Here is a 25,845-nt window from a genome sequence, read left to right as displayed (position 1 = left end):
TCTTTTGGACAGCTGTCAAGTCAGCAGTCTTCCCCATGATTGTGTTGCCTACAGAACTAAACTGAGAGACCATTTAAAGGCCTTTGCAGGTGTTTTGAGTTAACTAGCTGATTAGTGTGGCACCAGGTGTCTTCAATATTAAACCTTTTCACAATATTCTAATATTCTGAGATACTGAATTTGGGGTTTTCATTAGTTGTCAGTTAAAATCATCAAAATTAAAATAAATAAACACTTGATATATATATATATATATATATATATATATATATTATACAAGTTTCACTTTTTTGATGGTATTCTAATTATGACCAGCACCTGTATATTTAAGGACAAAGCTAGTAACAAATGGAGATAAGTGTGAATAAGGAAACAAACCCTCAGAGGTTATCCAATTACACATTTAAACAAATCTAGTGGAACAGAGCACTTACAAGTCCAAAAACAAACCTATTCTAAAGGAAACAGGCGTATTGGTGTATTTTCATGCCTCCTCACAACTACATTTCTTTTTTTAAATCAGACGTCCTCTCAATTAGTGAAGTATAGACTAGGACAGAAAGTGTTGATTAATGGTTGTACAAGTTGTGTTTATTTCATGTGCTTTACAAGGATATAAATAATGACCAAAACTTACAAAATCTGTGTGCTGGAAGCCCAAGCCTATGTACATGAGTTAGGTAGCAGTGATGCCATCATTCCCAGTCCCAACCGCCCCGAAAAAACATCTAGAATCTATAAACATTCATTTTCAACTCTGACCTTTCATTTTGGTACCTTGTTTCCAGTGCCATGTACTGCAAATCTTTTATTTGTATTATTTTTTTTTATTATACTACATTACATGTATGAACAATGAGTTGGCAAAATATCTATATACATTTATAGAGGACTATGTATTCATTCAAATGACACAGCAACACTGCAGTCAAATATTACATCAGCTTGTAGTTATGTGTTGAGCCCCATGAGGAACAATGGATCAGTGTGTTGACCCGACAAACCAAGAATAATCATAAAAATAATTGTTATTGAATAAGAAGAGCCGTGGGAAACATTCACTCTCCATATAGAACTATTTTGATGGGTCTTTTTTTAAAGGATGACGGTCATTCTTAAGCCCAAGTTGTTTTCAAATCAGCATATTATATAAAAATAATGTAACATTAAGACAACAATAGACAATAATGCACAAGAATAATCATATGGTACTATAATACTCTCATATTAAACATTTAAAACATCTGGCTTATACGAATACTTTTTTAATTTGGATTGATGGCATTTCAATCAGGTAGGTAGGGCCATCCTTTGTGATCTCAGTTCGTACAGAACTCACCTGTTGCATGGTGGTCCGGCACTTTTAGTCCAATCACATGATGCATATCCGTATTATTGTGTAATTGACCATAAAACAAAGTAAAAATGAAGAAAAGAGCAAACCAGTCCTTTTAGCCCCTAATCAAATACAGACATGTCCCAGTGATGCGTTCAAAAACAGCGCTGTCTGTTATGGTCCAGACTCTGGGTGACCAGGATCAAGAGTTCAAAGGTCAAGGTCCAGATGACTGCAGGGAGGTGATCCAGGAACAGGGGTTGGTGATTGTAGGTTTGGTTGCTTCAATGGAAGTCTACATTCACATTCTGACTGACATCTGTTGCTATGCAGTCCTTTAACTGTGTGTGTGTGTGTGTGTGTGTGTGTGTGTGTGTGTGTGTGTGAGAATGTCCTCATTTTGTAGTCAACCTTAAACACAATTCTGCTAAGAGAGCATCCAAGGGTCCATATTTGTAGTCCTTTAGCATTGTGTGTGTGAGAGGGTCCGTGTTTAGGGCTGGCTACATTCTTTGCATTCCACAGTAATAGACATGGGCGTCCGGCATTGCCCTGCAAATGAGATTACATCACTTATCCAAAGAGTCCCCAAACCCTGCCTCCTCTCCACCTCCCCTAGACCCGCCCCTTCCTCATCACCAGTCACTCCAGATTAGACGCCATGCGCCTCCCAAATCACATGCTAAACCTTTCAGCATATCCCAACAAAACAAGAAAGTATGTAAAGAAATGATGCATCAAATAACTTATTTTAAACAGATTCAATTTCAACACAGATAAAGCGCGTGGTTTTAAAAACTATTCTTTCCTATGTAAAAGGTCAGAGCCTCAAATAAACAAACACAAGCTTTGCCCCCCAAAAATGTCTAAAAAAAGGTATCACAAAATGTCTCAATGTTTCTAAAAAAAACAATCTGCTGTAAAAATCAAACACGGATATATGATTAACAGGAGTCTTTTGGACTAGCAAGCTTTTTTTTTTTATTTTTAAGTAACATTTTGCTACATCATCTCTCATAGTAGTCCATTCTCCTCTCCAACTAGATGAAACAGATGGGTTTTTTTTCCTCAACTTTCCTCTGGGTTGTCAGTACTGGACAACAAAATTCCCTAAACAACAACCTATCGCTAAATAGTTAGCATTGGTCTAAAAACAAATCCAAACACGAGACTTAAGGGTGGGGTTCTTAGCAGCATTATGGTCTAAATATACTCATTCAGCTTGTCGAAAGGGAGAAAAAGACAGCTCACCAAAAAAAGTGAAGAACGGACAAACAGCAGTAGGAGGAGAAAAAAAGAGAGAGATATAACAAAATGGTCGCCCCCCCGCAGTCAGGGAAAAAATTGACAAACTGACCAATTACCGGCCACATTAGGGGAGGACTGACGGTGGAGTGTGAAGAAAACAAAACTGTAGCCCCTACAAGTCGAGACGATAGGTGAACCCCTAGGGGTCAAAGTTCATGCTGCGCCCCTGCAGGCAGGCTAGGGCATCAACAGGATGAGGAAGGGAGGGCCAGGGAGAGACAGCGAGCGAGAGAGAGGTGTGTGTGTGTGTGTGTGTGAGAGAGAGAGGGGGAGAGAGAGAGACAGCGCAGCGCCAAACGTCATCATGCAGAGGTTGCGGCGGCTAACAGCGGGCGAGGCGGGGCGGGGTTATTCGGCCAGTGAGGTCACGCATCGCCGCATGAAAGGGTCACTCGTGCCCGTGCGGCTCCGTTGGGGGGCCTCTAGAGGGGCAGCGCTCTCTGAAAGGCACACACAGAGGAGTGGGCAGGTGGGCGGTATACGCTATTAGAAAATAGTGGTCTCATACTTGGTGTTGGCTCCTCTTTTAGCCTCCTGGCCCGGCTCCACTATCCACGGCACGTTGGCGTGACCCTTCTGGTCCATCGACGGCTGCTCCATCTGAGACAGAGAGGAATGAGAGGGGACGGAGAGTGGGTTAAAGGTGGTGGGAGCAGTGGGAGATTATGTCACAACCGAAAAAGAGAGAGGGGTCTGAAGCTGAGGGAGGGAAATTAGAATGGCACAGACTTCCACACAACACCTAAATATGAAAGCATTTGCAAAAGGTCTGTCAGAATATTTTATTGGCTTTATGTAAATGTATGTACATTCTGGATGTATTTCTGTGTGGAAAGCACAACAAGTAGACATTTTCTTTCCATAATAATCATCATCATTGTCAGAAATTACTTAAAGATCTACGTGTTTTCCCCCCTCAACTCTAACCATTTCAACAACCTATCAAAATGCTTATTCCGGTTGCCGGGGGTGCTTTCCTTCCACCCCATTGGTCAGTTTTCTGATAGACTACAAGCAGACTGGGGCATTGTGAACACGGCAAAGCTGAAACTGGAAGAATATATAAAGAGACATACACGCGCAATCTGATTAGAGTAGAGGCAGGACAGACGACAAACGAACAAACCAGCTTCCAGGGACGATGGAAACACATGAAGACAAAACTAACAGAAAGATAGTCAAAGAATAATAAGGGCAAAGGAAGGAAGACCTGAAAGGAAACGTTGTGAGGATGATGGAGGAGGAGGAGTCGTGAAGGAGGAGGAAGAGGGTGAAGAGGAGGCCGGTGGGGGGTGTATATGTGACCCAGCGACCACTGGCTGGAGGGGGACATGATGACCTATAGGTGGCGGAACACAGAGGTCACAGAGATGTCAAAAGGGGTCTGCTCGGCAACACCAGACCAGCCGCACCACTCGTACAGTAACAGCCCAGCAATGGCATGGCAATGCCATGGTAACATCACGCTGATGGCACGGCAACCCTACGGCAACAAAGGTAATATCAGAACGACACGCCATGCCGGCAGAAGGAGGCACGCACGCACACACAGAGGAGAAAAGACGACAAGACCGAGGAAGAAGCCAAACTTAGCCTGGTCTGTCTGACGACGGGAGCAGGAGGAGGAACAGTCCTACACAGAAGTGCTGCTAAATGAGGACTGCACCCAGATGCTGGTGGGACTACTAAGTGAATCTAGCAGCACGCCTCACTGTAGCTCTCTCCACAGCACTACACAGGCCATTAAATACATTACAGACACGCACTGTTATATGCCGAGACACACACACACACACACACACACACACACACACTTCATGGTTAATGTAACGGAAGCGGAGTCAGCAGACTGCGTGTACACATGCTATCGTCAATCATCTCTGAATGGTCTATGAATATAAAAGCGTGCGCGCGCGCGCGCACACACACACACACACACACACAAATGAAGCAAGGGGCAGGAAAGCCTGAAACATCTCCACCTTACTGGATATGACAATTTACCATTTTGCCATCTCCACCGTTATGAATATTATATAATATTATATGACAAGTCCTGCAATAGCTAAGTGACAAAGCTGTTCCCTGTCACTTAATCTGTCCCCTGACTTTGTGGACAGGGACATTGACCTGTGATCTAGACACGGGACGCCTGTACTGCAAATAACCATTACCTCATAATGTGCTTCCCAAATGATAGGGCACTACTTTTGTCCAGGGCACTTAATAGGGCATGAAGTGCCATTTAGGCTGCAAACATACCATTTAGTACAACACATCTAAAGGGTAACTATGGAGCCCAGATGGGTTACAATATGTGCCTATGGGAAATGTGTGAACTGTAAGTCTAGGTATATTTTAAAGCTCGGTGGCTGGGGTGGCTAACTGGCAATCCCTCCGGGTCTGGGAAAGAGTCATGCACAGAGATGTCACTGAGCATACTATATATCACAGTCCGGAGACACAATAGTCTACACTGCTCTGAATGCAACCCCCCCCCACATGTCACAACCAACCCGGCTCCGGTACGGGCCCTCTATTCATTTTAATGTGTTGACAGCTTGAGCCTCGCTGAGAATTTTTTTTGAAAGTATGAAAGCCAACGGCCCAATATTCTAAAACACTGCTGTGGACTATGACAGTCACACAGAGCAGAGATGCAAAAAATAACTGGGACACACACACACACACACACAGTGAGCAGGGCTGGCTGGGCTCCACAGTGCTCCGTGCAAACAAACAGGCCTCATCAATCACCCAGGTCTGTAAGAGACTTCAGGGAGAGAAAGATGGAGAGGACCGTTTACAGATCAAATATCCATCTACACCTCTGTTCCAAGCCCAGTGACACACACACACACACCGACACACACACACAAACAAGCCATCAATAAACAGAGCACTCTAAAAGATTAGTTAGGTGACCACACCTTCGATGACTAAGACAACAGATGTTGGGTCAAACAACTGAATTTGACATCACTGACAGGGTGAACTGCAGCCACAGAGGTCAAGTGAGAATCATGGGAGATGTAGGAAAATCCATTAGAATTCAATCACATTCTGACAGCCTCTCTTTTAACCAAACCTTCCATACATTTTAGCCCCCCAGATAAGGTAATGGTAAAGGTGCGGTGAAGTTCAAAGGTTACAACAGAGTTTGGTGACTCACAGTCTTGCGGATGTTGACGCGGGGCTTGGGCACAGGTTTGTTGGGCTTGATGTCGAAGCTCTCTGGCAGCGTGGATGAGCCGTGGCCACTCTTCCTGGCCTGCAGGGCCAACTGGTAGGCCACCTCAAAGGCCTGGCCCAGGGTCAGGATGATCTCGTACGCCAGGTTCTGTTACAAAGCGCACAAACACGCATGCACGTGCAATGTTATGTGGCCGTGTGTCATTGCGTGTTGCGCGCGCCGTTACCAAGGTGACTCATTGACGCGGGGCTGTGCGCCGGAGGCTCACCACGTCGAAGGCGGTGAAGACGTGGCAGTAGTGGTGGCTGGACTTGAGGTCTTTGGTGATGTAAGCGAACGTGGACAGGTCCTCGGGGTCCTGGGCAGCACATGAGATGTTACGGATCTCGTGTTCAGCGATGATGTTCTGTGGGTCGACATGGAGACGGGCGTTAGTCATTACACTGTGTCCTCGTTTTCCACTTTCTTATGCGACGTAAACAAATGTTTCCCATGGCAACAAAGCCCTTTAAATGAAAATGTTAGAGACGGAGAAAAAGGGAGGGAGTTGGAGGGTTTTTCCGAGTAGGTTTCTGTGACTGGTGTTTTGCCTATGGAGCTGGTCATAGGGACAGTATTTTTGGGAATCTTTTGGTCTCACCCGGTTTCTCTTAGTTTTAGTGTAGTACAACAGCAAAACTCACCTTGTTTGTGGCGTCAATGAACTTGACTCCCTTGTAGGAGACCGAGAGGACAATGGTCGGGACTTTCTTCATCTGCTCTGTGGACTTCTGTTGAGTGGGGAGAAGGCAAAAGAAGAGATGCGATGCTCCGTTTTTAAAGGAAAGTCAATTAGACTGATGATGGCCACCAACATGAGGATTTACAATACCCTGCTGGATGGGCCCCCACAGCAGAACAACAAAACAACCCGCAAAATAATAAGAGCCTCTTAACAACCCAAGAGAGAATGAGAGAGAGAGATTAGAGCTTATAAAATGAGAGCTTAACACAAGCTCATAACTACATAGCATAACACAGGGAAGGATTGGAAAGAGACAAAGAGAAACATGAAATCAACAACCAGATAAAATCCTGCAGCTAGTGATGTGCTGTTGCCTGACCCCGCGACCCCATAGCCCCCTCCCCCCTCTAGACCGCTTCCCTCTCCAGACCCTAGGATGCAATCAAAGCTGACAGGATCCTACCAAGAAATTTGGAGAGTGTCTGTGTCTGCTTAGCGGGCTCTCACTTCTGGGTTCTCCCTGGGGCTGGACCCAAGTGAGCACTGCTGTGGTCTGTGACATGATCTCTCCTGTCCTGGCTATAGGGATGACACTCCTACCTTCCTCCTTCCCTGTCTCAAACCCAGGTGGGCGACACTGATTCAAGGCACTGGTCCTCTCCCGTCTGGAATTCCGCTTGTCCCATCAAACCCCTGCCACTTTTCCGGAAAGCTGCATTCCATCTGGTGTTCAGACTGGTTTGCATATTGAAGCTTGTGTCGGCTGTTAGACCATGGTGCTTGGCAGCGAGGAGAACTGCACCCCATCCATCTTCAGCCACACCGTCCTCAAACCCCGTGTCCCTACCAGACATCTTCATTCTCCCATCGCTGGTCTCTTGAATCCCTCCCCATTCTCTGAGGAAACCGTTTTCATTTTAAAGGTATCGTAATGAAAGTATCTGCTAAATGACTGGAATGTAACATACAGTAATCCTATAGTTGAAAAAGGAAAAAAAAGACTGGGGGAAAGGGTACAAAAAGAGAGAGCCAGAGGGATGAGCTCATTGGTCACAGAGCACCAGCCTGTCGATACGCCCTCCACTCGATTACCAGAATCGATTCAAATCATCTCAGAGTTCACAGGTCACCCTGTTCTTAGGAAAAAACAACATCCACAAATTACATTTTCAATTTTTTTTTTCTTATTTGGGATTTCTGTGTAGAAGGGCTGATGTAACTGTTAGCATAAATACCCTTCCTACAGTAGAACTCATTCCTCTGTCTTTCCTAATCCAGACCACAGTATATATCATACTACCACCCGCTCGCTTCTGCCAGTGCCGTTTTTTCTGCCAGTTCCCTCTTTTTTTTTTTTTCCTATTAAGCTTATTATGCAGTGCCGCAGTGGGGAAGGGTATGATTTAACATCAGTATTACCCCAGTGCCGTCATTCCACCTGTCGTAGATTTAATATATTCAAGAGGAGCTTGTATTAATTTCTCTCCCCTGTCCGTCTTCCTCCCTCTCTGATCCAACCATCTGTCCACACTCCCTCCCCTCCAACACTCCCTCCCCTCCATCACTCCCTCCCCTCCATCACTCCATCTCCTCTCCATCACTCCATCTCCTCTCCATCACTCCATCTCCTCTCCATCACTCCATCTCCTCTCCATCACTCCATCTCCTCTCCATCACTCCATCTCCCCTCCATCACTCCATCTCCTCTCCATCACTCCATCTCCTCTCCATCACTCCATCTCCTCTCCATCACTCCATCTCCCCTCCATCACTCCATCTCCCCTCCATCACTCCATCTCCCCTCCAACACTCCCTCCCCTCCAACACTCCCTCCCCTCCAACACTCCCTCCCCTCCAACACTCCCTCCCCTCCAACACTCCCTCCCCTCCATCACTCCCTCCCCTCCATCACTCCATCTCCCCTCCAACACTCCCTCCCCTCCAACACTCCCTCCCCTCCAACACTCCCTCCCCTCCAACACTCCCTCCCCTCCAACACTCCCTCCCCTCCATCACTCCCTCCCCTCCATCACTCCATCTCCCCTCCAACACTCCCTCCCCTCCAACACTCCCTCCCCTCCAACACTCCCTCCCCTCCAACACTCCCTCCCCTCCAACACTCCCTCCCCTCCAACACTCCCTCCCCTCCAACACTCCCTCCCCTCCAACACTCCCTCCCCTCCAACACTCCCTCCCCTCCAACACTCCCTCCCCTCCAACACTCCCTCCCCTCCAACACTCCCACCCCTACAACACTCCCTCCCCTCCAACACTCCCTCCCCTCCAACACTCCCTCCCCTCCAACACTCCCTCCCCTCCAACACTCCCTCCCCTCCAACACTCCCTTTCTGGATCCCAGACTTTTGAGGACCAACTAAAGTGTACCCATATCCAGGAGGGACTGTGTTTACAGCAGGCTGATACTGTGTCTACCCGCATGGGAATGTGTGCGCCGTATAATCTACAGACACTCACCTGCGCCGTATAATCTACAGACACTCACCTGCGCCGTATAATCTACAGACACTCACCTGCGCCGTATAATCTACAGACACTCACCTGCGCCGTATAGTCTACAGACACTCACCTGCGCCGTATAATCTACAGACACTCACCTGCGCCGTATAGTCTACAGACACTCACCTGCGCCGTATAGTCTACAGACACTCACCTGCGCCGTATAGTCTACAGACACTCACCTGCGCCGTATAGTCTACAGACACTCACCTGCGCCGTATAATCTACAGACACTCACCTGCGCCGTATAATCTACAGACACTCATTCCTCGCCGTATAAATGGGAGGGACATGCTGTATAAATGAGAGGGACTTGCTCATTGATACCTACCCTCATCTTGGAACAGGCATCTTGTGTGGATTCGGTTCCTCTCAGCTCCTTCACCAGCATAGAGCCCAGGTACTGCAAAGACACAGTTACTGTCTTAGTTCAAATTCCATCAGAGGGCTATTTTACAGGCTTGTCAATTGATGATTCTTCAATGTATTATGTAAATAATCAAACAAGTTACTTCTAAAAGCCCAATGCTTTCATTTGAAACAACAGAAAATATTTGAGACGAAGACATTCCTCTAGTCCGGACAGTGCCGTGTGTGTGTGTTTTAGGTCTAACTATTCTCATGGGTAGTTTCTAGAAACACAACCTTACCCTGAATTATATCTACTTCATTTATCTAATATTTTATAGACTGTAGAATGAATGAGTCATTTCTTAATGCGATGTAGGCAGACTCGTCTGGTGGTATTTGTAGCGTTGTCTGGGCTGGTTATTGCTCTGTCTGGCACTGTTATAAATAATCTTATGGTCTCAAGGGAATGTGGCCTGGTCTCATATAGAAAACACTAATAATGTTTTAGACCTCTCTTATGCCTCCCTTTTAGAGTGTGCATGTGTATACACAGTAAAAATAATACAGGGCTTTGGGGCATCAGGATTAACCAATAGGATAATTGTTGGAGGTTTTGTCAGAACAGTGTGTTGTAAAGGCGTCCCTGCATTTTTAGAAACAGTGCTTTAATGACAGCGTTTCTTCTGAATACACTTGTCACTCCCAGTCTCTACCTCCTTATGCTCCTCAACCCTCCCAGTCTCTACCTCCTTATGCTCCTCAACCTTCCCAGTCTCTACCTCCTTATGCTCCTCAACCCTCCCAGTCTCTACCCCCTTATGCTCCTCAACCCCCCCAGTCTCTACCTCCTTATGCTCCTCAACCCTCCCAGTCTCTACCTCCTTATGCTCCTCAACCCTCCCAGTCTCTACCTCCTTATGCTCCTCAACCCTCCCAGTCTCTACCTCCTTATGCTTCCAACCCTCCCAGTCTCTACCTCCTTATTCTCCTCAACCCTCCCAGTCTCTACCTCCTTATGCTCCTCAACCCTCCCAGTCTCTACATCCTTATGCTCCTCAACCCTCCCAGTCTCTACCCCCTTATGCTCCTCCACCCTCCCAGTCTCTACCTCCTTTCACTCTTCAACTCTCCCTATTTCTACCTCCTCACACTCCTCAACTCTCCCCTTTGCTCCCTCTTTACACTCCTCAGATCTTTATACCTTTTCAGTTTCTATTTGTTTTTCTTCCAGCTGTTTTGTTTTACAGTACAGGCCAAAAGGTTGGACACACCTTCTCATTCAATGCGTTTTCTTTATTTCCATGACTATTTCCATTGTAGATTCTCATTGAAGGCATCAAAACTATGAATGAACACATATGGAATTATGCACTTGACAAAAAAGTGTGAAATAACTGAAAACATGTCTTATATTTTAGATTCCTCAAAGTAGCCACCGTTTGCTTTTTTGATAGCGCTGCAAACCCTTGGTCTTCTCTCAATGAGCTTCATGAGGTAATCACCTGAAATGGTTTTCACTTCACAGGTGTGCCTTGTCAGGGTTAATTAGTGGAATTTTTTGGGACCATCAGTTATGTTGTGCAGAAGTCAGGTTGATACACAGCCGACATTCCTATTGGACAACTGTTAGAATTCATATTATGGCAAGAACCAATCAGCTAAGTAAAGAGAAACGAGTGGCCATCATTACTTTAACGAATGAAGGTCAGTCAGTCTGGAAAATTGCAAAAACTTTAAATATGTCCCCAAGTGCAGTCGCAAAAACCATCAAGCGCCACAACGAAACTTCACATGACGACCGCCCCAGGAGAGGAAGACCAAGAGTCACCTCTGCTGCTGAGGATAAGTTCATCCGAGTCACCAGCCTCACAAATCGCAGGTTAACAGCAGCTCAGATTAGAGACCAGTTGAATGCCACACAGAGTTCTAGCAGCAGACATCTCTAGAGGAGACTGCGCGAATCAGGCTTTCATGGTCAAGTAGCTGCCAGGAAACCACTGCTAAGGAGAGGCAACAAGCAGAAGAGATTTGTTTGGGCCAAGAAACACAAGGAATGGACATTAGACCAGTGGAAATCTGTGCTTTGGTCTGATGAGTCCAAATTTTTGATCTTTGGTTCCACCAGCCGTGTCTTTGTGCGATGCAGAAAAGGTGAACGGATGGATTCTACATGCCTGGTTCCCACCGTGTAGCATGGAGGAGGAGGTGTGATGGTGTGGGTGTGCTTTGCTGGTGACACTGTTGGGGATTTATTCAAAATTGAAGGCATACTGAACCAGCATGGCTACCACAGCATCCTGCAGCGACATGCCATCCCATCCAGTTTGCGTTTAGTTGGACCATCATTTATTTTTCAACAGGACAATGACCCCAAACACACCTCCAGGCTGTGTAAGGGCTATTTGACCAAGAAGGAGAGTGATTGAGTGTTGCGCCAGATGACCTGGCCTCCACATTCACCGGACCTGAACCCAATCGAGATGGTTTGGGGTGAGCTGGACCGCAGAGTGAAGGCAAAAGGGCCAACAAGTGCTAAGCATCTCTGGGAACTCCTTCAAGACTGTTGGAAAACCATATCAGGTGACTACCTTTTGAAGCTCATCAAGAGAATGCCAAGAGTGTGCAAAGCAGTAATCAGAGCAAAGGGTGGCTACTTTGAAGAAACTAGAATATAAGACATGTTTTCAGTTATTTCACACTTTTTTGTTAAGTACATAATTCCACATGTGTTCATTCATAGTTTTGATGCCTTCAGTGAGAATCTACAATGTAAATAGTCATGAAAATAAAAGAAACGCATTGAATGAGAAGGTGTCCAAACTTTTGGCCTGCACTGTACATTTTTAGTTGCTGTCTGCCTACGATACGCTTCTACCTCCTTTCCACTTCTTTCCCTATATACCTCCCTTAAACTCCCCATCCTCCTCTCTTCCCTCCATCTCTCATCTCTCTTCAGTAGCCTGGCAAAGGCCAATACATAGTACACAACAACCAGAGAGTATGGCCCTGCCAGGCTGTGCCTATCACATCATCATGTCTGGGAGGGTGGGCAGGGAACCCTTTAACTCCTCCCTGTCCATCAGTCCACCAGACAGAACCCTTTAACTCCACCCTGTCCATCAGTCAACCAGACAGAACCCTTTAACTCCACCCTGTCCATCAGTCAACCAGACAGAACCCTTTAACTCCTCCCTGTCCATCAGTCCACCAGACAGAACCCTAATTCCACCCTGTCCATCAGTCCACCAGACAGAACCCATTAACTCCACCCTGTCCATCAGTCAACCAGACAGAACCCTTTAACTCCTCCCTGTCCATCAGTCCACCAGACAGAACCCTTTAACTCCACCCTGTCCATCAGTCCACCAGACAGAACCCTTTAACTCTACCCTGTCCATCAGTCCACCAGACAGAACCTTTTAACTCCACCCTGTCCATCAGTCCACCAGACAGAACCCTTTAACTCCACCCTGTCCATCAGTCCACCAGACAGAACCCTTTAACTCCACCCTGTCCATCAGTCCACCAGACAGAACCCATTAACTCCACCCTGTCCATCAGTCCACCAGACAGAACCCTTTAACTCCACCCTGTCCATCAGTCCACCAGACAGAACCCTTTAACTCCACCCTGTCCATCAGTCCACCAGACAGAACCCATTAATTCCACCCTGTCCATCAGTCCACCAGACAGAACCCATTAACTCCTCCCTGTCCATCAGTCCAACAGACAGAACCCTTTAACTCCACCCTGTCCATCAGTCAACCAGTTAAGTCCAAAGTGGTTACTTCAGACCTATTGTGGGTCCTGTTCCTGTCTCTCATTCTTTCTCCCTGTAACAACTCCCTATTCCTTCATTCTCTGTAAAAAAAAAAAAAAAATAGATTTCTGTTCCTAATATTCACACTCACTCTCTATCTATAATCCTCTTGCCAACCCTGCCCACACATCTACACAACATCATTATGCACAACTGGGCAACAGCCAGTCACAATTCTACACGGCTAACTCTAAGAGCCAATAGGAACATCCAGCCTCTGAAAGGGAGCCAATCATCTCCCACAATGATTCACCAGCTCAAAGTGGGTAGTTGTCATCAGTGTTGCATGGGTTATGGAACTAAGCCAATCAAATGTACATTTATAGAGTATCCGTGGTAACATGGTTGGTTTTACGTAACAGGAAGCTAAAATAACAGCTGCTCTGTTAAAAGATCTGTATGAAATGGTGGAACCTTGTTTCATTCCTAAATACCTCATGTTCCTTGGTTAGGAAACGCGAGCACATCCGGTCAGAAGTCATAGCGCGTGTCACTTGTGGGCCAGGACGGAGGGGGTGTGTGTTTGGGTGGGGGTGCATGTGTATTCATGTTGGACCCCCTTTACAGAGGGGAATCTCTCCAACATTTCTGTGGTATATGATAACATGATATTGTAGACTTTTGCACGCACGCACGCACGCACGCACGCACACAAACTCTTTAAAGTAGGGGTAGGTCTACTCACATAAGCTTCATAGTCACATGACTGAAAGATGAGCTTCTCGGGGTGGTGTTGCCAGTACTGAACCGGAGTGGATGACGTGGCCTCGTTGGGAGGACGCAATGTGATTGGCTCACACCAGTCGCCTTGCTGAAATGACAACCAACAGAACGATGAGACACAGGCTCGGGATAAGGGGGTCAAGCCCGATTGCAGGAAAATAAACAAACTTGCGTCATATTCTAATTTGACATATCTAGTCTGTCGGATGTTTTCTCCTAAATACAAGGTACTGTTATCATGTAACAGGTTCTATCCAGCTTAATGAAAACATTTAACAACATTTTAAAAACATTAAGTCCCTCACTCTCTGTCTCTCCAATGCCGGAGGAATGTTTCCTTTGCTCGTGCTGAATTCATTTTAACATGCTTTGAAGTGACATATCAAGACACTTAAGTAACTTTTCAATCTGGTTAATACCCCCAACTGGCCTTCTGACACTCACTCCTCCCTTAGCATTTGTGGAGAGGCCACAATCCTTCCTCGTTTTTTGCTTTTGACAGAAACAGTGACAGAACATATTTACCTAACTCTCCCTTAACACTATATTATGTTTTAAAAAAATTTAAATGATCACATTTTTAACAAATGGTGCATATATAACACATATATTGACAGTTGACTTTTTGTCACACACATTGAAATTTTCACATACAATGACATTCGACGTCTCACTATGGGCAACATAATTGAATGCAAACTGGCATTACAGACATCCACAACTTACAGTATCATTTCTTGCAGAAGGTCTTTCTCCAACATCATGAGACTAATAAATGAATAGAAATACAGATCCGGGATCAGGACAACAGGAAGTTGGTTTATAACATGGAGTTGGATAGAGGGTTCACTAGCCACAAGGCCTTTCCGGGCATGGGCGCATGGGCATGGGCGCCACTGAGGGCTTTCTCCAAGGGAAACAGCCCTCAATATATATTTATTTTGTGTGCCTTGCTCAAGGGCACAACAGATGTTTGCCTTTTCAGCTACTGGCTCAACGCTCTAACCACGGTGCTATTTGTCTCCCAGTTGGCGCTACCCATGCACCCATAGCTTAAATCTAAAGATGTGACCTCTATCCAACTGTATGGTCTATGAAAAAAATCAAGCAGGCACTTTTCCCAACGTGTCTGGATAGATCCTTCCATCTTAGAGAGAGTTTCTAATTAAAGTCCCATGGCAGGTGCAGGTCCGCCACTCTGCAGGGCCCTGTTTGTTTGGTTTTCTGTGTCATCTCCGTCAGCGTCTTAATGAGCTGCTCTGGAGGTGAGCTAATCAGGGATAACGACGCTGGGTAAATAGCCGCAGTGTGAGCCCGACAGGATGATCACTACGGAGAGTGTCTAGATCCTATCCCAAACACCGGGGCACTCTATATATTCTGACAGACAGGCAGGAAGGTCATTAAGAACTAACGTGTTTGAGTGACGAGAGGATTTCCCGATTTTCTCTTCGTGTCTACATTGTTATTCCTGTCTTTTAGATCCGGCTGAGTCACAGTTCTCACCTGAGTGCCACTCTAAAGGGCCAACGCTAGAGTCGCAACACAAATGTACCTGAAGGAAGTCAGTCGTGTATAAACGCACGAGTGTGTCCGGTGTGATAAGCTGCGTGAGTCACACAAACGTGCGCGCACTCAGACACACACGGGTGATGGGACTGTTATGCTGGCGGATCAAAGGGATGCTTGGACACAGCTGCTCCCGCGGACAGAGACCTGCTTGCCTGGATTGATGGAGTGCTTGAACAGGATGCTAATGTGTTGGTGAGCGGTTACTGCGCCTGGTTAAAAACCATACTGATGCGTAGAGATTAACCGCCATCGTAATACAGCTTGATATTTAATTTCAGGGATTTAAAGAGTGGCCGACAGCAAAGACGGCATACACTTTCATACTGGTTTATCCTCTAGCTAACACACAGCTCGGATGATTCTGTACTACAGCAAAGTTCAAAGTTTATTTATCAAATACACCGAATAACACCGCGTCATCCTGCCCAATGAAATTCAGGTGGCATGGCCCCCCGACAACTACGTAGTAAGATTTAAGAAATATATAAAGCAAAAACACAGCAATAATATACATAACATAGCAGAGAAGTGAACTGGGGATACACTGGAAGTGCAGGCTAAGGGTGCCCTCTCGGCCTTACCATGCTAACTTGGGCCATTTGCCGTTCTAGTTTGGAGCGCGGAACATCCTCTAAATAGTTGTCGTTGGAGCGCTGGCGTCGCCGCGCGTCCGCCTGCATCATGAGGTGTTGCACGTCCAGTGAGCCCCCCGGGATGCCTGCCGTGGTGTACGCCGCCTGGCCCGGAGACAGCTGGGGAGGGGTGTGGCAGCCCCCGGGTTCCTGGGGGGAGCAGGGGGGAGAGATTCTTTTTTAATAAAAGGGTGGTGCAGGTGTCTTATGATGTTCTGTTTTTGAAGGCGAAAACGGAGGTAAGTGGAATTCCAATAGCATACATCCAGTAGCAAAGTAGCATCAACTTTCAGTCTTCTCTTTGTACACTAGATTCCCTCCCTGTAGGTACTAGGCCAGCAGCTGTCAAACCTCTCCTGGGGACACCCAGTCATTCAGTATATTAAGTGTATCCCAGAGCTGGCACACCTGAACAAACTTCTCAAATTCTGATTCAGGTGAGCAAGGTTTACAGAGAAGGGCCCAGGTCCAGACTGATTTGTTCAAAGAACTGAGACATCTGGGCCTTGAGAGGCTGCAAAGGAGCAGCCACATCCTGGATACCAGATCAAATTGAGTCCCAGGAGGTGAGGTCTTTCCCGGGCCTCTGTAAATATTAGACCCAAATGCACTGGGAAAAGAAAGCCAGTGTCTTGTAATTGGTATCTAGGACAGGCCAGGAGAGAGGGGGGGGGGGGGGGCAGGGGCAGTGTCCATTTTGTGTCTGCCAACCAGGGAAAGATACTAACAGCAGTGGAGATATTAACCTTAAGATCACTGCTTGCAGTCCTTTAGGAAAACTATTGCCATCTGGGATAAAAGTGAGAAGACAAACACACTTGCGCAGACACATGAAAACACACATGCACAAGAACAAACACACTTACCCGTAGGGAGATGGCCCGTGGAGGTTTCTGTGGAGGGTCTTCGTGAAGCCGGTCTCCCAGCGAGGCAAGGATTCTCTTCCTGTGTCCTATCAGACTGATCTTTAATACCTGAGGGATTGTAGAGAGACCGGTCAGCACTGAGGGATAAAGAGAGTATCTCGAATAGTTTGTGTGTTTTTGATGTGCCAAAATGTGTGTTTTTGTGAACGTTTGTAGGAGAAGTTTGTGTGCGATTGTCTAGTCCTTCAATTCCCTTTAATTTTCAACTCTCAGCCACATTAATGATTCAATCAATTACTTCTGTTACCACACATGAAAACATAAGCAAAGTTAGGGGCAACCAAAAGAGGAACCAAATGATCTCCAACCTTCTATTAATCTTCCATTCCATGAACAATTACTGGTAACCAAGACTGTATATATATCCATGTGAAATCAACACTAACCACACTTAAATGTTAACACCACACTATAAAATGATCAAAGGGGATTTCATGAATAGAGCAGCATTTGTCTACACAAATAAGCTCCAAACATTCAGGCACTTTAAAAATAAAAATGAATCAATCAGATGGATCAGAATGGAAATGTTTTGATCTGTATTCCACTGTTCTCCATCCCATAAAAGAATAATTCTAATTGGAAGAATTACCACCATCAAAGACTTTAACATATCATTCTGCTTTTTGATGGTTGGAGATTTCAGAAGCATATTTTGGGAGGACCCCACTTTCCTTGTCTTTCTCCATCTCTCTCACATGCGTGCACCTACACCATATTGTGTACCTGTGTATATAGGTGTGTATGTGTGAGTCTGTGAATAATAAATGTGTATTTCCAACCTCCCCACACATACCCAATATCTAGCTCATCATCTGCTGCACAAAGCCTTGACCTCTGTACGTTCACCTGTCGCTATGGATACAGAGTTACACACACCAGTGCTGCATTCATCATGTCCCAGGGAATGCTGGATAACAGCAACCAACACGCCACCTTGTAAATACAAACAAGGCAGACATGCATGCACAAGCGTGCAAACACACACACACACACACTTACACAACCTATTCCCTGATCAAAACCTACTTTAATGTTAACTCTGGATTGATGAGTACTTAAAGGTGACCTGACCATCACTGACAGCAAGCAGTCTCTCTGTCTCTCACACACACAGACAGAGACACAAATGCATTTCCTCTTCCTGTGCCATGCCCTCATTTGCATTTATATTCAATTCATTCTCTGTGTATACAGACTCTGAGGGACTGCAATAGAGGCTCTAGCTTACCCTACATTCTCAATACGGCTTCTTCTAATCTCACTCTCCCTACTGCTCTCCTCCCTTCCTCCATATTAAATTCCATTTAGTCTAATTCAATGAGCCGCCCTGACATGACAAGTCAATAGGTCACATTTCCAATGTCAGTGAAATACATGAAGCAGAATATTAATATTACATAATAAATAATATACGGCAATAACTCAGACTCTTCCCGGTCACTATCTTCCTACCACTTCTCTCTCTCTCTCATCCCTTCAATCACCCTCACTCTCTGTTAGCGCCTCTTTCTATGGCACCATGTCTCCCCTTCACTCATTTCAATTCAGAGGGTCTTCATTGGCATGGGAGACATTTGTTTACATTGCCAAAGCAACCCCTCGCTCTCGCTCCAGATTGCAGTGTTTCAGCAGAGAGTTTGCTGCACAGATCAAGCTGGGTAACTTGCCCTGCATTGCTGACTTTCTTCCCATGAATGAACCGCTTTGGGACGTAGCCTCCGGTGTGTGTGTGTGTGTGTGTGTGTGCGTGCGCTTGTGTGGTTCTTTCGCTCAGTGCGCACCACGATTAGTGTCTGTTCGCTGTGGGCTAGTCCCGATGCGTGTGCGCTCGCGCTCTTGCTAATCGATGGGGTAATCCCGTTAACGTTCCCGTTAGGCCAGACGAACAGTTCTGATTACCAGCTTAACTGGGACAGATACAGTAAGAACCGTAATCCTCTAAACGCTGCCGTAATGCCAGAGGGGACACATAGCCTTAGTGAACTGTGATTATAGTCACCATAAAAACAACTGACTGACCCTAGCTCCCAGTCCTGTTCATACTGGTCGGGATAGTGGAGGAGCTATGGTGGCACGTTCAAATCCACTGAGTACTTTCCCAAGTTCCAAATACTTTCCAATTTCTCTCTTCAAAATTCACGTCTCTACCTGGTTTTGAACTCCAAACCATCAGCCACAGAGCCTGCGGCTTTACCCCCACAACCACGATGGATGCCCAACTTGGTTCGTGACTCTTCGCGTGAGATGGTTGCGAGTTCGAGTCCACCACGCGATGTAGGCCGTTCATATTTGCAAGTGGAAACGGACGCGTCTTCAAAACACAGGTCTCAAGCTGGATTTGAACGTACGACCAATGGCAAGTCTGCTGCTTTCCCCTTGTGGCTATGGTGGAAGCTCACAAACACAAGGGACTCTGTGTATGGTATGATGTTAGATATGAGATGGTGTTAGATATGGTAGGAGCAGTGTGGCTTTCTAAATAGATGGTCAGTTTGGAAGAGCCAGTGGTCTGGGATGTTGGATGGGTGACAAAGTCGCTGTTTTTGACTCCAGGGGTTGCGAGTTCAAATCCACTGAATGACATGAGTAGTTTCGAAGTCATTCAACTTTGAACTCACAACTGTTGGTGACCCCCGCACCCATCCCCCATCCACAACTCCCCAATGAGGGACCCCACCCCCCACAACCACTTCCCTCTCTCCCCCAACACCCTGCCTCCTATACCCGTACCTCCCTTCCTCCTCCCCAACCCCCCCATGAGGAGACAGGTGCCAGGCGGAGGGGGGATGGGCATCTTGGGTCCCCCCCCCCCCCCCTTCTTTGGAGGCAAAAACTTGCAAATAATTCTGAAACAAAATACATTTCTTCTTACCCCTGTCCGTCTTGAGCAACAGTGACCTTTCAACCAATCACAGTTCTCTGAGCCCTGTCACTGTAGTGGTGTCAATCACAATTGTGAGGAAGACCTACTCCTGGCAGTCTCCAATGTCTTCGTCATTGGGGGAGCTGAAACTGCTGGTTGCCTGGCAACCACAGAACTGTACAGAGCCAGAGCTTCAATCCTCAAACATAGTACTTATATCGGCTATTGTGTAACATTGTTACTTACAAACTGTCTGTTAGAAGATTTTCATAACAGCAGAATGACACCCAGCAGTGTTGTGAACTTCACCTATTGACTGTTAACTTCTTCATTCTTCTTCCATTATAGCGCCACCATGTGGTCAATTTGTGGTTTACGCTTTATGTTGTTCATGGATAGGGTTTGTAAATATACCCTGTCAAACACATACATACTATTATAGAATATGTATTTGTCAAAAATGACCGTTGTGTTGTAGCTACTAATCTGGAATACTGTATATTATTTTGAACAAAGATTATATGGAAATGCAAATAGATGTGTATTAGGGTCCATCATAGAAGTGACTGAAGTGTTTCTCAATAAACTCAAAATGGCAAACCTCATGCATGAGTGTAGGCACCCCATAACAATATTGAGTCTGAGCAACCTAACCTTTCAGAACAATCGCTGGTTATTGCGCCACCATCTGGCAAGGACCCATGATTAACCACAACATTGAGCTAGTTGTGTCCGAGTTACATGGAGGGACAGATGGGACAAAAATAAAGACACCAACCCACACCAATGAACGATGGGGAAAGAATATATGGCCTTCTGTGTAGACGGATTCCAGAGGATATAGTCTGTTCTCAGGGGTGGAGAATTTGTTCGGTTCACGACAGTGACAACAGCCAATGAGAGAGAAGATTTTGGAAAACCACCTCGGCCGTGGATACATCACCATTAATAGCTAGTGTTGAATGTGACTGTATTGGCTCACTGTGTGTCGCTGAGAGACAGAAATAGTGCCAAATGCTGGAGGAAAAACAAGATCTCACTGCAATGCACACACACATGCAGGCAAGCACACACACATACTTACTCACACTAAATCTGCCACACACACACTGGATCTGCAATGAGCTGACTTGGTAAATGGAATAAACTATAAGAGGGTGGGCTAAAAGGAGGACAGGAAACAGACTATTCTCTTTTCTTGATTAGTAAAAGGGGAAGTTTGGGTTTGATACTTCAAAGCGTTAGATGAAACTGACATTTCCACACAGCTCTAGGGCACTCCAAATGACACCTTATTCCCTTAAAAGTACACTTCTTCTGACATCTTTTGGGACCCATTCTGTCAATATGTCTGCTTTGTAAACCTGGTGAGATGACTGTTCTCATTTGTTGGTAACTATGCTCTTATGACCTACTGAGATTTACATGCATTTAACAAATGGACCTATTGTACTTAAAACACACACCTTGATCCATCATGGACTGTCCGACTCTCCGAAGGGTATAATGTGAAAATGACCAAAACCTTTACTGAAAACAACCAATATACATTACCTGCTACTTTGCCGGTCAGAGTGACATGTGTAAGTGATTGAAAACCAAACCCATCCTTTTGCATATCAATGTGTAGTCTAGAATCCGCCAAAAAGTACTGCCACTGTAGGATGGCGTCAAAGGAGTTCACTATATAAAGGAAGTCTGTGTTCAGTATGACTGTCACACAGAAGTTTGACTGTTGAATAAAATGATTTATGGAGGTCGTCTGAGCGGAATGTAGTGCAACCCTAATACGGCCTGACGATTTCATTGGTCAGGTGGGTCTGGGTCAGCAGCTGGATGGCAGGCTGAGATTGGCCATTTGGCATCACTTTTTTAAACCAGGTGGTAGGATTTGCCTCTATCTCCTCGTCTAAGAGGCCTGTACAGCCATCATTACGGGAAGACGTGTTTGCCGTCCTGCTGCGACATGCCTTTTCGTCTGATCGCTCTCTCCGTTTCCTTCTTTCCTTTCGCATTCCCGTAACCACCTCTCCCTTCATCTAATTAATTAAATCCCTCTTCCTGCTTTCTCCTGCTACCATTATGCTCTGTGTCTGTCTTTCTCTTTATATTCTGACATAGCCCTCAAAAACAGACCTAAGGCCTAGTCAAGGATATGTCCCCCGATGTTTTACACATCAGTCCCTCCCAGTCAAGTCTTTCTGTACAAATCCAACAGAGCATTGAGCGAACGCCAAGCTTTTTCATTGAATTCATGCCATGCTGACTGAGCTTGGTTTTTTGACCTGTGGACCGGAACATTCCAAAGGTTACGCTACTGTCAACCGGATGCATTTGGTTATGAAATTCAACTTATGGATATCATTGTAAACATGGTAGAAAAGAGAGAGAACTCAAAACTTGAATGGTTATTCATACTTCATATCAAATTACATTTCATCACCAAAGAACGCTTTCAAAGTATGTCTTTTTTAAACTGATGTTTTCCAAAACGTAAGAATTGAAACTGAAATCCCCAATAATAGTCATATTACAGAGGGGCTAAAGCTTCATATGACACTAATTACTGCTATTTTGGAGGACCCGGAGAAGAACGCCAAGTGTTCTGAACTCATCTTTAGTACCCGGTGTTTGGGACTAGGTTCACATACACAGCATGAACAGACCCGAGACTCGATCCTAGAAGTAAAGGTAGTAGTAGTAAAGATCCGTCTACTGAAAACACAGGGTGTGTATGAACGTGCCTTCGTATCCAAACGTGTAGGAGTTTGTACGCATGAGCGACTGTGTGCTCCACTAAGGCCGACGCAATCCTACACGTCTCACTTCTACCACAGAGCTTCCTCTACACAGCGCTGCATGGCCAGAGCAATCCCCAGCAGGTCTCGGATGTCTGTTATTCAGCCGTGTCCACTACATCTTGGTCTTCCGTCTAACCTTGCTTTAGAGGTGACACCACGATGACACCTTTCTGAACTTGATCCGAACAGGTGAGGCAGACCAGAGGTTCTGTGGGGATGTTCCTCCTTCACAGTGCGTAAAGAAAAACACTGACCATACAGAGACGCAAACTTACTCCGAAGACAAAAAACCTCCTGAACAGTTAACTCTAATTCTAAACCTAACCCATACACAATTCAACAAGCACGGACATGGAAAAAGTCCTAACAATTTCCTCTTGAAAACAGAGGGGAAAGTTCACACACAGACCGCATAGTCTCTAGTCAGCAGTAACGACTGAATGGCAAAGGAGCATTTCATATGTTCCCATTCCCTTGGGTCCCCGAACGCCCCATAGAACGCACGGCCGCCAGAGCAGAGAGAAAACGAGAGTGAAAGACACCGAGGCAGAAGCTGTACTATGAAACAAGCTGAGGAAGAGGCAGCAGAAAGCACAAACAATAGAACGGCTGAAGCGTGTTTCTCAAAGCGACACCAATAACGCTTTACTCCCCCCACAGCCTCCCTCATCTCAGCGTGTCGGTCTCCTCTTTCTACTGTATCCACCCCCCCCTCCGTTCTTCTGCTCTCCTCACCCTCTCTCTCTCGCTCCCCCTCACACATTCCTGTTGGACTCACCTTTTCTCGGAAGTATTCTGTACAAGCGTGTCGTCACTGAAAGGACTCGGAGGAAAGAATGCTCGATTTCCGACACCCTTCTCTGGGACTGTGGGTTCCTGCTGTTCTCCCCCCCTCGCGCTCTCTCTCTCTCTCTCTCTCTCTTTCCCCCTCTCAAAGAGACAGGCTAATATGTCGCTAACCGCGAGTCACTATCCAGCCCTGAAGAACACACCGCAGCCCAGGAGCCTTTTCCTGTCTTCTTCCTTCTGTCTTTCTTATCCTTAGCCACCCTCTCCTCTCATCTCCTCTCACTCTTCTCCACACAGGTCGTCTCCCGTTCAGCTCCCTATCTCCAGATTGCAGAGGTCTTCTGCCGTTCTGCCACTCCCCCGTTCTCCTCGGCTGCGGCAGAAAGACTGGCTCTCGTACATGTCTCTGCCTGAAACCCCCGCTCTACTCCGGCTCCCCCCCCCCCCACCTCTCCACCTCGTTACTATGGAGACGCAAGGCCCATACAAAGATGGGCTCGTGCACATTGGCTGCCGTCGTGGCCGTGCGTGTTTGTGTACGTGCCTACGTGGGTTTGTGAACACATAACGTCTTGAGGATCTTACGACGTGAACAGAAAAGTTACCGTAAGAAAGGGAGGGGAGATTTTGGTCCATGGAGGGAGGGGGGGGGGGTTGGAGCTCTCATCTCTGAGCCCATTTGGACCTGAAAACGAATCAAGCATCTGACCATTTACACTCAGGCTTTTGTTAACCGGGCTTAGTGTCACAATACATGTCACATGCATACTGTTAAACGTAATGTAACCACCACAGTATAGGACCAGTGTATCCAGGTACAGCCCGGGCACACTCCAAAGAGTTAAATCACGCTGTGTAATCCAACAACACTGTAGCCTAGAATAGAATCAAGAGCACAGCTCACTGAATCTGTCTTTACCACAGTCTCTCCTCCTTTTTATTCTCTCTCTCACTCCCTCGCTCTGCCACCTCCACACGCTCTGGAAACATCCATTTTGCCCTCAGATTTTCTTTTTCCGCCTCACAGAATCATGGTCGCGTACTGCCTGGTTACAGAAAGCCATATGTGCCATGACAATATATGTAAGGGTGTATGTGGGAACACTGAACTATAAAAAGTGAGAGTTTGCTAGTAACACAGCGTTTCTCAAACCACTCATTTTTGCAGTAGCCCCAGATAAACGCACACTGCTTGATGATTTCTTGGCAAGCGAAATCAGCTTGTCCTGGCCTACATAAAAAAAAAAAAAACATACTACTGGTCGCGCTCAGGGCCTGGAGTTGGGAAACACTGATTTATTACACGTAATCTTACCCATCTAGCTTGCGACTCGTAATCATATTCTCATGATACGCGATACTCGGTACCTGGGCAGTCTAAAAGTGTCAGGATGGGAATGGCTTATTCCGGCATACAGCAACGCTCTGTAAACTCCCTTCTGCTCCAGCGTAGGAGCGCGTTGCGATAGGAAACGGTCTTTAACAAACATCCGTCACAGACGGGAACACGGTACTGTACAGACCTCAGGCAAACCACCCACACGCTAATTAACAACACCAAGTACTAATGTTACCCTCTACCAAGACAGCGAGCACGGATCCAATGCGTGCACGCACGCACGCACACCCTATTTAGAATCATTCTACCACAAAACATGCATTAACATTCAATTATTTACGGATTAGCAGTGAGGCCAACTGACCAGGAGAGTGTGTGTGTGTGTGTGTGTGTGTGTGCGTCTGTGTGTGTGTGTATTAGTGTGTGAATCCTGCTGTGGCTAACGAAGGCAGGAACCATCTGGTGGTGTGATGGTAGACAATCTGTGCATTTGGAGAGGCGACAGGGAAGGTGAGAAACACAGAAGCATGTGCGCACACACACACCCTGTGTTTGGTGAGAGAAGGTATGAAATAAAAATTTAAAAAAGGAACATCCGATTTTAAATCCTCCATTCTCCATTCATGTACATAATCTCTATGGTAACTACTAGTTTAGCTCTCATGGCAACAGGATAGCAGTGGGATAAAAAAGCAAAACTATTATTACTGGTTTGGTGACTTCAGACCGCCCACAAAGACTGTAGAGACAGGAGAGAGAAGGCCTGTGTGTCTGCCTGCTACATTATTCTTTCCTTTCATACTGTAACACTAAGGAATGCAGAGAGACATGTCCAGCCCTGTAGGAAGATGACACAAATACACACACACACACACACACAACATCTGCACACATGCTCACACAAACAAACAAACAAAAACAGGCACGCATAAACACAAGTACTAACCC

General features: G+C 46.0%; 1 protein-coding gene across 6 annotated transcripts in view; it reads right to left on the bottom strand.

The window, feature by feature from the left end:
• Positions 1 to 565: 565 nt before the first annotated feature.
• Positions 566 to 25,845, bottom strand: part of anks1b (ankyrin repeat and sterile alpha motif domain containing 1B) — a 152,086-nt gene continuing 126,806 nt past the window's right edge. For 4 of the 6 annotated variants that reach the window (XM_029117186.2, XM_029117189.2, XM_029117190.2 and 1 more), the window contains 10 exons: positions 17,043 to 17,150; positions 16,126 to 16,326; positions 14,699 to 14,740; positions 13,935 to 14,060; positions 9,410 to 9,481; positions 6,521 to 6,607; positions 6,106 to 6,243; positions 5,817 to 5,984; positions 3,153 to 3,244; positions 566 to 1,888 (listed from right to left, as the gene is read on the bottom strand). In XM_029117186.2, coding sequence (XP_028973019.2) covers positions 1,840 to 1,888; positions 3,153 to 3,244; positions 5,817 to 5,984; positions 6,106 to 6,243; positions 6,521 to 6,607; positions 9,410 to 9,481; positions 13,935 to 14,060; positions 14,699 to 14,740; positions 16,126 to 16,326; positions 17,043 to 17,150 — 1,083 coding nt within the window. In that variant the 3' untranslated portion in view covers positions 566 to 1,839. Of the gene's footprint in view, positions 3,245 to 5,816; positions 5,985 to 6,105; positions 6,244 to 6,520; positions 6,608 to 9,409; positions 9,482 to 13,934; positions 14,061 to 14,698; positions 14,741 to 16,125; positions 16,327 to 17,042; positions 17,151 to 25,845 lie in introns of all 6 variants that reach the window. The other 2 variants (XM_029117188.2, XM_029117187.2) reach the window with 2 other exon arrangements.

Source organism: Esox lucius, chromosome 23 (genome assembly GCF_011004845.1).
Source record: "Esox lucius isolate fEsoLuc1 chromosome 23, fEsoLuc1.pri, whole genome shotgun sequence".
NCBI lineage: Eukaryota > Metazoa > Chordata > Actinopteri > Esociformes > Esocidae > Esox > Esox lucius.
This window is presented reverse-complemented; position numbering and strand designations above follow the sequence as displayed.